At 42.6% G+C, this 11717-nt stretch overlaps 1 protein-coding gene across 1 annotated transcript; it reads right to left on the reverse strand.

Annotated features, from left to right (window-relative positions):
• Positions 1-6089: 6089 nt before the first annotated feature.
• eef1a1a (eukaryotic translation elongation factor 1 alpha 1a) lies at positions 6090-11472 on the reverse strand. Its single transcript, XM_076285637.1, has 7 exons — positions 11207-11472; positions 10719-10898; positions 9598-9894; positions 9051-9201; positions 8195-8451; positions 7699-7933; positions 6090-7058 (listed from the first exon to the last, which is right to left on the reverse strand). The coding sequence occupies exons 1-7, from the start codon at positions 11348-11350 to the stop codon at positions 6934-6936; spliced, it is 1389 nt and encodes a 462-aa protein (XP_076141752.1). The 5' UTR covers positions 11351-11472; the 3' UTR covers positions 6090-6933.
• Positions 11473-11717: the final 245 nt, after the last annotated feature.

The raw sequence follows: 11717 nt of genomic DNA on the forward strand, positions 1-11717 counted from the left end.
AAGAAATATGAAATCTTAGACAGACTACCTATAATAAAATAATATATGGGTGATTTCCTGTTTTGGATCAAATTTACATGTCCCAATGATTTCCTTACTCTTATTCTTTAATAAAATTAGACAAATATTAATAACAAATCAATTTGATCTGTTTAGGTGTTTTCTATTGCTTTAACATAAATAACTTAAAAGGCACTTTTTCTGTGGTATGCGTTCAATTCAGCATGTCCCCAATGCAATGTAATCAACTTCCTCAATAAATATAAACTATAAAATGCTAAAAACTTTATCTTTATTGCTTTGATAGACTAGGGTACACTTCCTTTAGTCAGGGAAATAAATCTATAGTGAAACTACATTTGTTTTCTGTAGTTATATAATAGATTAGATTAGATTCAACTTTATTGTCATTGTGCAGAGTAGTACAAAGCCAATGAAATGCAGTGTGTGTCTAACCAGAAGTGCAAATAAGCAGAAAAGTGCAATGTGATATAAAATGTATAGACAGGTAGTGAGGTAGGACAAGAAATATAGTACAGTTTAGAGAGTAGTATGCAGTTGGTTTACAGAAAGTGGTTTAGAGTAATATAAACTAGATGTACCGCAGAGCGGTACAAAATATGACCGCCGCCCAGTCCACATTTTTTCCACAAAAAGAAATCACGCTGAAAGGCCTATATGATTCTAACTGTCTCACTAAATTGCATTATCCACACTCAATTCTCACTGGTATCTGCTAGACAACAAGTCCCAAAACATGATTAGTTCATAGATTTCACATGTAAAATTCATTTTATACAACCCCACCTCCATCTTGCCTGTTCATAATTCTGAGAAATTCTTGATTGTTTGTGTTATGTTTATGTTATGTGTGTGGGTGTGTGTGTGTGTGTGTGAGAGTGTGTGTGTGTGCGTGTGTATCTGTTTGTGAACATGTGTGCACATGAAATGGGTTAACATGACCCCTGGAGGCAAATATACGGAAAAAAAATGGTCATCCTAGGCCCTACAGTTCTCAAGATATTCACAGAGAACTGTGTCTGGCCTACCCTCCTTTCGGGGGGTCCAGTCCAGCGGGGGGGCTACAGATCAAAACGAAAAATGACAGTTCCATGCTATCCATGTGGGGGTACATGCCCACCAAGTTTTGTGTACCCCGGTCTTTCAGTGTCCCGGGAATCCTTGTTGGTGTACGTCACTAAATGTACACATAAATTATTTTATTGTAAGGCCCCCCATGAACGAAAGTACACAAAACTTGGCATGCATTCGGAGGATGTCATAATGATCCTACACTTTCAATTTCGTGCAGTTTTGACCATGTCAGCCAGAGATATTGTGATGAAAACACCAAAATGTTTGCTTTTTAATTTTTAACTAGGTGGCGCTATACATGAAATAAGTGGTAATGGGATGGGTTGACATGGCCCCTTGAGATCAACATACAAAAAAAAGGTGGACCTCCTAGGCCCTACGGTTCTCGAGATATTCACAGAAAACTGTCTCCGGCCACCTACAGGCCAGTTGGTGTATAGTAACATAAATTAATTTATTGTGTGGCCCCCCATGAACGGAATTCCACGAAACTTGGCGTGCATTCAGAGGGTGTCATAATGATCCTACACTTCCAATTTCGTGCAGTTTTGACTATGTTAGGTCACAGATACCTGCGATTACAACACCTCATTTTTACTTTTTTGTGTTTAACTAGGTGGCGCTATACATGAAATGAGTGGTTATGGAATGGGTTGACATGGCCACTTGAGATCAACTTACAAAAAAAAATGGTCCTCCTAAACCTTACGGTTCTCGAGATATTCACAGAAAACTGTGTCTGCCCTACCCTCCTTTCGGGGGGTGCAGTCCAGCGGGGGGGCTACAGATCAAAACGAAAAACGATGGTTCCATGCTATCCATATGGGGTTACATGCCCACCAAGTTTCGTCTACCCCGGTCTTTCAGTGTCCTGGGACTCATTGACGGAAATTTGGACATGCGAAAAAGAAAAAAAAAAAAAAATCTGACTAAACCTATATGACCGCCGCTTCGCTGCGCGGCGGTCATAATTAGATATGAGTATGTGCAGTGTGTTAGCAGTTAGGCTACTTTATAAGATGATAGTATATTTTTTACTACCATATTTCTCTTGAGACTTAATCAGGATGATGCAGGTCAGAATCCAGGCTTTATTCTTTTCAATGAGGGGCCTAGTGCCCCTCAAGGGAGAAAAGTACATGTTTGTGTCACCCCATCATGGGTTTCACCAGATTCTCAATATTCTCTTCTTTCTCTGACTAACAGAGACCATATTTAAAGATACACACAAAGAAGGAGTGACCTCTAGGTCCAACCCAGTTTGAATATGCAATAGAAAGGGAGGATGAGGATTAGGCCTTCATCAGGTCTGGTCAGCTTCTATTATCTTTTAATTAAAACTACCCCCTTTCCTGGGAAGTCCTTCAGAGGCTTGGACACATGCTGTTCTACAAACATTCACACCTTGGTGATGGGCAAAAAGCATAAACAATGGATACACTGCATACAGACCAAAGACACACACACAGGGTACACATGGGTACACAATCACAAATGACCATAAGAACTATACAGTCTTCAAGTCATAAAGACTTGAATCATTAAACCATTCACATAAAATATGAATACAAAATATTCCCTTCAAAGAGCAGAATAAATATGGCTATGTGATATGAACAATGTATGAACAACATGTACAAATATGTGCAATGTAGTAGCAGTAACAATATAATAGTAGTAAGAATAATATCGATATACTGTATATACTTCCTCTGAACCTGCTTGTTCGGGTGCTTAGAGACCTGTAACGCCTCCCGGAGGGTAGTGGGGAGAACAGTCTGTGGTTGGGGTGAGAACAGTCTTTGATGATGCTGTGCGCCTTACGCAATTATCACTTGCCCTGGATGGCCTCGATAGAGGGGAGTGAAGAACCAGTGATACATTGGGCAGTTTTCACCACCCTCTGCAGTGCTTTTCGGTTGTGGGCAGAGCAGTTGCCATACCAAACTGTGACACAGTTGGTGAGGATGCTCTCGATGGTGCAGCGGGAGAAGTTCACCAGGATCTGGGGAGACAGGTGGACCTTCTCCTCAGAAAGAAAAGATGCTGGTGAGCCTTCTTGATCAGGGTAGAGGTGTTGAGGGTCCAAGAGAGGTCCTCAGAGATGTGAATACCCAGGAACTTGAAGCTGGTGACACGCTACACCTCAGTCCTATTGATGAGAATGGGGGTGTGTGTGCCAGCTTTAGACTTCCTGAAGTCCACAATGAGCTCTTTGGTCTTTTTGGTGTTGAGAGCCAGGCTGTTGTCAGTGCACCACGATGTAAGGTGCTGGACCTCCTCCCTGTAGGCTGTTTCATCGTCGTTGTTGCTGATGAGACCAATCACCGTAGTGTCGTCTGCAAACTTGACAATGGTGTTAGAGCCATGTACAGGTGTGAAGTGGTAGGTGAAGAGGGAGTAGAGGAGAGGGCTCAGTCAGCAACATCCCTGTGGTACACCGATGTTCAGGATGATGGTTGAGGTGTGATTATCTAACATAATAGACTTAGGTCTGTTGGTTAGGAAGTCCAGAATCCAGTTACAGAGGGAGGTATTGATGCCCAGTTCACTGAGTTTCGTGATCAGTTTGGAGAGGATGACTGTGTTGAATGCTGAGCTAAAGTCAATGAACAGCATTCTCACATAGGTGTTGCGATTGTCAAGGTGGGACAGGGCAGAGTGAAGTGCCGTAGAGATGGCATCCTCAGTGCTCCTGTTCTGATGGTAGGCGAATTGGAAGGGTTCCAGTGAGTGTGGTAAGCAGGTCTTGAGATGGGCCAGGACCAGCCTCTCGAAGCACTTTATGATGATGGAGGTGAGTGCAACTGAACGAAAGTCATTAAGGCTTGTTGCAGTGGAGTGTTTTGGCACCGGCACGATGGAGGTGGTTTTAAAGCACGCGGGGACAGCCGCCTGGGCTAGTGACAAATTAAATATGTCAGTCCAAACCTCAGGGACTGTATGGCCCTGCAGTCCTTTTCCACCCTGTTGGTCTGTATTTTCTTGCCTCCCCAAAAAAACTACAGATCCATATAGCCATTTGCAGGAATTGTAACAACTTATATGAAAGCTTAAACCCTGAGAATGTGATCTACCATGACATGAGACATGTCCCACCTTCCTCATTAGTATGCTACCCATGCATAGTACATTATTGATATTGGTAAATAGAGTAGGCCTAATGCAAATCTTGTGGAAGTTTTGTATTGTTTATGGATCTCATTTACTTTGGGGTTGTAGTCGAGGCCGTTTTCTGGCATAATCAATAGTAGGGACAGCTGGTCACTGACACCATAATGCAACGCAATATGGATAAACTGTTGCGCAACATAAAAACGATATAAGCTTAATTTACAATTGTTTAAGAACGGTATGCTATTTAAAGGAGGATAAACACAATTTAGAGGTGTGTAAGCTATTTCCGAAATTCACAAAGTGCGTAAACGGCGCTGAACAAATACTTGCATATAGCCTCCACTACATCCCTGGATTGCATACATGGTATGGCATACAGTGATTAATCTCTACATCATGATGATGAACATACTTACAGTCTCAATATACATCAACAATAGGCTACAGTATTTTTAAATCATCAGTTACAATCTAATGTGTTCATCATCAGCTTGCTGTGTTGAGAAGGGGCATTGGTGTCTCTGGTTTGCCCAGCATAATAAATCACAACATACAGTATATTCATAAACAGGGCAATGAAGCACACCAACACCATTTCAATCCTCAGCATACCATCTCGGAATCTGAACTCAAGCACATAGGTCTACAGTGTCAGATAAATATATTGTATGTAAAATTAAAATGGTTAATGTACTCATTGGTTAAAACATCAAATGAACATGCCAGAAAAGGAGACCAAAATGGCATAGTGCATGGAAACATGGAAAGAAAGCTCAACATCTTTGATTTCCGTTGGTGAATGTTTGGCGCCAAAAAAACTGCTGACTTGACTTCAAGATTGCACAATTGGAGGAACTTCAGTTGCCCTGGGATCCCCTTTTTGATTTCAATGTAGGTGTCTACAATAACATCCACTCAATTAACCCAGCACAGCCTACTGTATGTTTTTATACATGAAAGAGCATTTCTGTATAAAAACAAACAATTGGTCATCCTAGGCCCTATGGTTCTCGATATATTCACAGAAAACTGTGCCCACCCTATCATCCTTATTGGGGGTCCGGTGCGGCGGGTGGGTGACGGATCAAAACGAAAAACAATGGTTCCGTGTCATCCTTTTGGGGCTACACACCTCTTTTCAGTGTCCCAGGAATCATTGGCACAAAATTACCGAAGGAAAAAAGAAATCCGGAAAAAAAACAACTCTGACGAAACATTCACTAGCGCGATGGTCATAATAATGTTACCTTTGTCCTGGGTCATCACATGAGTGTCTACCCTGGCTCACCATTGATCCTAGGCCATAAGAACCAATCAGGGCAAACATAACAGTCCAGGACAGACATTATGATTGCACAAGAAAAGACATGCATGTGATGAATCTTTGTCCCATACCATACCATGATTATCTGTCCTGAGCCATCAGATAAAAAATCTTTGGTTATGCGCCTTCTCACACACATTATGAGAATAGTGTTTATAATGTGAGGCGAATGTTTGCTTTAGAGATGTGTTTGACATTTTGAATGGAGATTTGAGGCATTTTGTGTTGAGCAATAGTGGGTTTTGTGTGTGAGTTTTGAAAATGTGTGTAAACAGTGGCACAAAACTGTAATAACGGTTCTGTGTAATGAGAATATAACTCACTATGGACTGCAGCACAAATTAGGATGTTTCTAATCCCACCTTGTGGCCTAATAGCACAGTTAAAACTATCGCTCTTAATAACGGTTCTTTCTCTCTTTAATGAGAATATACCTTGCATAATAAAATCTGTAGTCATAAGTTGAATGACGTGTTTGTTTACTCATTTGCTTGTTGCTATACCAGCTTACTGATTGCTGGCAATCAGAGCCTAGGAAAAAGAGTACACACTGTTTGGTTTTAAACATCTTTAATATGACATGAAAGCTTTTTGAGTTTATGAACAATAAGGTGCGAAAGCTAATGCCAATCAAAGTCAATAAGTGCTTGGTGCAGAGTCAGCGTAACGCCAATCAAAAGTGCTAGAAAATCTGAACAATTCGGTGCATGGAAACTTCACATGCCGGCAATTGGACAAATTTAGAGAGTATTGCACGAATGTCACTTTTATACACAACAATTTCTATACATTTTAAAGCTAAATGTGTCTCACACAGTATTTCTTTTAAAATCTCGTTAAGATACTGCCTGGTAGGCATCAGTTAACATTTGGATTGTTCTTTTTGTTTTTGTAAAGTACAGTAGAGATCAGTTGAGACTGAGCACTTGATCGTTAACTGCAAATGAACACTAAGAGCGAAGACAACAGCGGAAGAACTTTACTAAGACTGCACTCCAGAGAGAGAGCGGGAGAGACATCTGTATTACTTAAAGCACCTCCCGGTTCGTTTTTTAAAATCACACATGGTTTTTCAAGGTCAATAACCCCATTTCACTGTGCACACTTAGAACTAGTGGTAAGCTAAAGACAGAACGCAAATGGGACTGCAAAGTTTCGTTGAAAGTCAGCACATTTTGTTGAGGGGTGAGATGTCTTAGGGAGACTTGCGTGTGGTGTCTTTACCGGTGCTCAGACTTTTTGGATTTGTTTGTTTTTTTCCTCCTGATGCTTTTGCGATGCATTGTAACAATTAACCAGTCTCTGATGATGGAGTTGAAGCAGCCGACGGGAGGGTGGAGTTGGGTGACCTCTGCTCTGCCATGGGTGGCTCTGGAGTTGGCAGCTAAGCACAACATTCATTTCACCTTCTGAGCCTTCTGCGCGGACTTGGTGACCTTACCGCCAGATGGGGCCTTCTTCTCCACCCCCTTGATGACGCCCACGGCCACGGTCTGACGCATGTCACGCACGGCGAAGCGACCTGGCAGAGACAGAAGGGGGTGAAACTTAATCAAGACGATCAATCAAAAGATGACACGCTGCCCAATGACCGTAGGCTAATGATTTCTGCGCTGTATGACTTGGGTGTGATCTACACCTGATCTATTTTGGTCTATTTTCTTAACATTAGTTATAAGGTATAACTATAACATTAGTTATAAAGTAAAGTATATTAAGTATAGATCAGTAGTTAAAATGCATACAACCAACCATGCATAACTGCCACTGTCACAGTCTTCCTCTACAACCCTAAATGAGCAGATGCATCCTCAGGTGAAATATTTTCTCCAATCCACCCAGTCAGGATTGGGTTCCATCCGTTGTAACGCAACAACGACAGGCTGTTCTAATTCATTATTCTGAAACCTCAACTAGCATCCTTCCAATCTAAACCATGAATCGCTTAGTCATGGCATTGGTTGCTTATTTGGCTCGTGCTATGTCTTGTAACACATTATAAATAGCTAATGGACATGTAAAAAAGGCTAAAACGTTTTGGGTTTTTAAATAAAACTGAACTTAAAGGAATGAAATATGGGTTACAGCTTTGTAAAGGTTAGAACTACATTTGGCCAGTAACCTGGCCTGGCTATGACAGGCCGCTGTACTGAGGCACTTACCCAGGGGAGGGTACTCGGAGAAGCTCTCCACACACATGGGCTTCCCAGGGATCATGTCCACAATGGCGGCATCACCGGACTTCAGGGACTTGGGGTTGTCCTCCAGTTTCTTGCCCGAGCGGCGGTCAATCTTTTCCTTGAGCTCGGCGAACTTGCAGGCGATATGGGCGGTGTGGCAGTCCAGCACCGGGGCATAGCCAGCACTAATCTGGCCAGGGTGGTTCAGGATGATCACCTGTGTTCACACAGACAGACACACACTGTAAGCATATACATAGTGAGAACGAGGGAATGTACCATGTTGAGTTTTGTCAGTCTGGGGTATTGTTCTCATCTTGGGTATAAGCTCTTATCCACACCAAACCAGTGCAGCAATTTATATTAATCACTAATCTTTCTCAACCTACTGTATGAATGCACTATGTCAGCAGTAAGGCAAAAGTATTATTATATATACATTGTATTATAATTACATCACTATTGCCATGGAGCTCACCTGAGCGGTGAAGTTGGCAGCCTCCTGGGGTGGGTCGTTCTTGCTGTCGCCAGCCACGTTGCCACGGCGAATGTCCTTGACAGACACGTTCTTCACGTTGAAGCCCACGTTGTCGCCAGGTAGGGCCTCGGAGAGGGCCTCGTGGTGCATCTCCACCGACTTGACCTCAGTGGTCACGTTTACCGGGGCAAAGGTCACCACCATGCCAGACTTCAAGACACCCGTCTCCACACGGCCCACTGGCACAGTGCCAATACCTGCGCATGTGTGATTCTACATTACTGCTCTGGATATCTGTGTGAAATTCAGTTCATAAATGTTAAGTGTGATCGCGTGAGCCTTTTCTGCAAGAGCTCTGCAACAGTATCTAAAAAAGGTGCCTAGCAACAGAGCTGACAGATTTAAATATGGGCAGTGCTCTCCTGATCAGATTGTCTGGCAGTTAAAACAGTGGACTACATTTACCATGTAATAATTCCCTTGATCACGTAATAAAGTTATGAGATCACATGATAAAGTTATGAATGCAGTTATGAATTCCCCAGAATGAAAATAACAAACTTTTTCTTCAAATTCAAACTTTTTCACCTCGTCACACATCCCTAAACCTATAAAACATATTTAAAGCCCAAGATAGTGTAAATTAGCCTCATCAATCAGTAACTTTCTATAAGTAATTCAAGCCACCTCTGATCAGTTTTAGCTGTTTAACATTCCTCTAGTCAGACTCAGAAGTGAATCAGTTAATGTTTGCTATCACTCAAATTAAGCCCATTCTGGGCCTGTCTGTCTGTGTTCTGATTATACCCGATTGCGTCAGCCAGTGTCTAGTCTGCCCTCTGGTGGTTGTCCTCACCTCCGATTTTGTAGACGTCCTGGAGGGGCAGACGCAGGGGCTTGTCGGTGGGTCGGCTGGGGGGTTGGATGGCGTCCAAGGCCTCTAGCAGAGTGGTCCCAGAGGCACTGCCATCTTTACGGGTGATCTTCCAGCCCTTAAACCAAGTCATCTGAGAAGCGAGAGCAAGATGGTGGTATTCAGTCACCATGACAACAACAACGTGCAAAACAATTCACACAGCGAGCATTGTCTATCATTGCATAATACATTAGGTAATGAAGGTATCATCTCCAGAATTAGATTTACATATCCTACAATGGTTCACACTATACCTAAATGATGGCCATGCACTGCAGACAGGATAGCAATTACTGGCATCATTTGGATTTTCAACAGATACAAATATGGATTTACAGTAGATAAAAAGTTTACAAGTAAATTGCTACAGTACACAACTACTAGAGGTGGTTTGGGTTCCGAAAAGAAAATGGTCTCACTCACACACATACACACACACACACACACATGCATAAAGCCAGTAATCAGACACTCAGGGAGCACTTACGTTGGGGCTGGGCTCCAGCATGTTGTCGCCGTTCCAGCCAGAGATGGGCACGAAGGCCACCGTGTCCGGATTGTAGCCGATCTTCTTGATGTAGGTGCTGACCTCCTTGACGATCTCCTCGTAGCGCTTCTGGCTGTAGTTGGGCTCGGTGGAGTCCATCTTGTTGATGCCCACGATCAGCTGCTTGACGCCCAGCGTGTAGGCCAGCAGGGCGTGCTCGCGAGTCTGCCCGTTCTTGGAGATGCCCGCCTCGAACTCGCCCACACCAGCTGCCACGATCAGCACGGCACAGTCAGCCTGGGAGAGAACACGCCATGCCACAGAGAGTTATATTAATAGAACATTCTAAGGAGAGAGGGAAAGAGTACACATTTTGCATATAAAATGCTTAAAGGTGCTCTGGGTGCTTAAAGTGATGCTGGGTGACATCATTTCTGTTGACTTTCAAACAAAACAGAGAGCTAGCTCGCTACTTCCTCCCCCTCCCTCCCGTGCTGCTCCCGTGAAATTGAAACTCTCCTAAACGTGCATCTCGTCTGTGATTTGCTGGAACAGTTTGTGTTTTTATGGGCTAGGTTTGCCCAGGTTGTTTTTGTTGCCGTTTTTGGAGCCTGGGCTGTCCACAGAGATTGTGTTTTTTTACAGTGTATTCAGGACACAGACAGCTAGCGGTTGGTTAGGTGATGTTTGCAGTAAGTGCCATAAAATGTTTAGCCTAAAAAACGTGTGGCGTCGCTTAGAGCACCTCTAAAAACATTTAGGTGTCAAAATAAAAAGCAAAAACATGAGCATCCATGGTAACATTTAGACAAAAAATTATCTTAACTTCTACTATGCTAATTCAAACATAAACTGTTTCAGCAAATCACAGACGAGATGCACATTTAGAAGAGTTTCAATTGCACGGGAGGGAGGGGGAGGAAGTAGCGAGCAGGCACTCTCTTTTGTTTGAAAGTCAACAGAAGTGACGTTACCCAGCATCGCTTAGAGTACCTTTAATAAAGTTGAATGTTAATCAACTTAATTCAACAATTGTTAACTTCTCGTTGCATGTAGAGAGGTGTGAAATGTGGGTACATAGGCAGACTGAGTTATGTAATGATTCCGAGGGCAAAGTCTACCTGAGAGGTGCCAGTGATCATGTTCTTGATGAAGTCCCTGTGCCCGGGGGCATCGATGATGGTGACGTAGTACTTGCTGGTCTCAAACTTCCAGAGGGAGATGTCGATGGTGATGCCACGCTCCCTCTCAGCCTTCAGCTTGTCCAACACCCAGGCATACTTGAACGAGCCTTTGCCCATCTGGACAACAAACGACAACGGAAGGGGTATGAATAATTTTGTTACTAATTGCATATATTTTTTTTAATTATACAGGCGTTACAAAGGCTTTAATGACAGATTGTAAAACATTGTAAACATCTTCCTTAATGGATAATATATTTGTCTCATCAACATATGCTGTTCCTTATAACATACAGTATAAATATTTCTCAGTTAAGCATGTTAAGCCCACTTATACCCAGTCCCAAATATAACTAAAACTATATAAACTATATAATAAGCGGTGTAATGGGCAAAAAAATATGTCCCCAGTTGTAAAGTCCCACCTCAGCAGCCTCCTTCTCAAACTTCTCGATGGTCCTCTTGTCAATTCCACCACACTTGTAGATGAGATGGCCAGTGGTGGTGGACTTGCCAGAGTCCACATGGCCAATGACCACAATGTTGATGTGAAGCTTCTCCTTTCCCATGGTCAAATAGGTCAATAGGTCAAATGTCACAGACGAAGCAAAAACGGCTAGGACAAAAACAATGAAAACCAGTGAAGATCATCACCATCATGCCAAACACAAACCAAGGAAGACTCTTCTTTCTCTATTCCCAGTTCTGTCCAGAAACGCTCTGAGACAAAGTCAATACACCCAGAAAAGTTTGTATTCTAATAGCCAAGAACGTTGATTGTGTACTAAACCCGAACTATATATTTTCTCCCTGGAATTAAAAACAGCATATTACTGAAATTTGCCTTAGCCTAAGAAAACCTTTTTGATCTCACCGTGACTTGTCATTCTACTGCGTAATAAAGTCTGATATTTCCAGACGCCTAGCTCCTCTAGT

Source organism: Alosa pseudoharengus, unplaced genomic scaffold (assembly GCF_046254945.1).
Source record: "Alosa pseudoharengus isolate Yale_2024_CS ecotype anadromous, Long Island Sound unplaced genomic scaffold, YU_APseudo_1.1 YU_APseudo_1.1_scf_15, whole genome shotgun sequence".
NCBI lineage: Eukaryota > Metazoa > Chordata > Actinopteri > Clupeiformes > Clupeidae > Alosa > Alosa pseudoharengus.

Excerpts from the sequence above, each read along its gene's own strand:
- eef1a1a (XM_076285637.1), bottom strand. The coding sequence starts at position 11,350 with ATGGGAAAGGAGAAGCTTCACATCAACATTGTGGTCATTGGCCATGTG. Across the intron at positions 8,452-9,050 it reads GGACGTCTACAAAATCGGAG|GTATTGGCACTGTGCCAGTG; the intron begins GTGAGGACAACC and ends ACACATGCGCAG. Across the intron at positions 7,059-7,698 it reads CTCCGAGTACCCTCCCCTGG|GTCGCTTCGCCGTGCGTGAC; the intron begins GTAAGTGCCTCA and ends TGTCTCTGCCAG.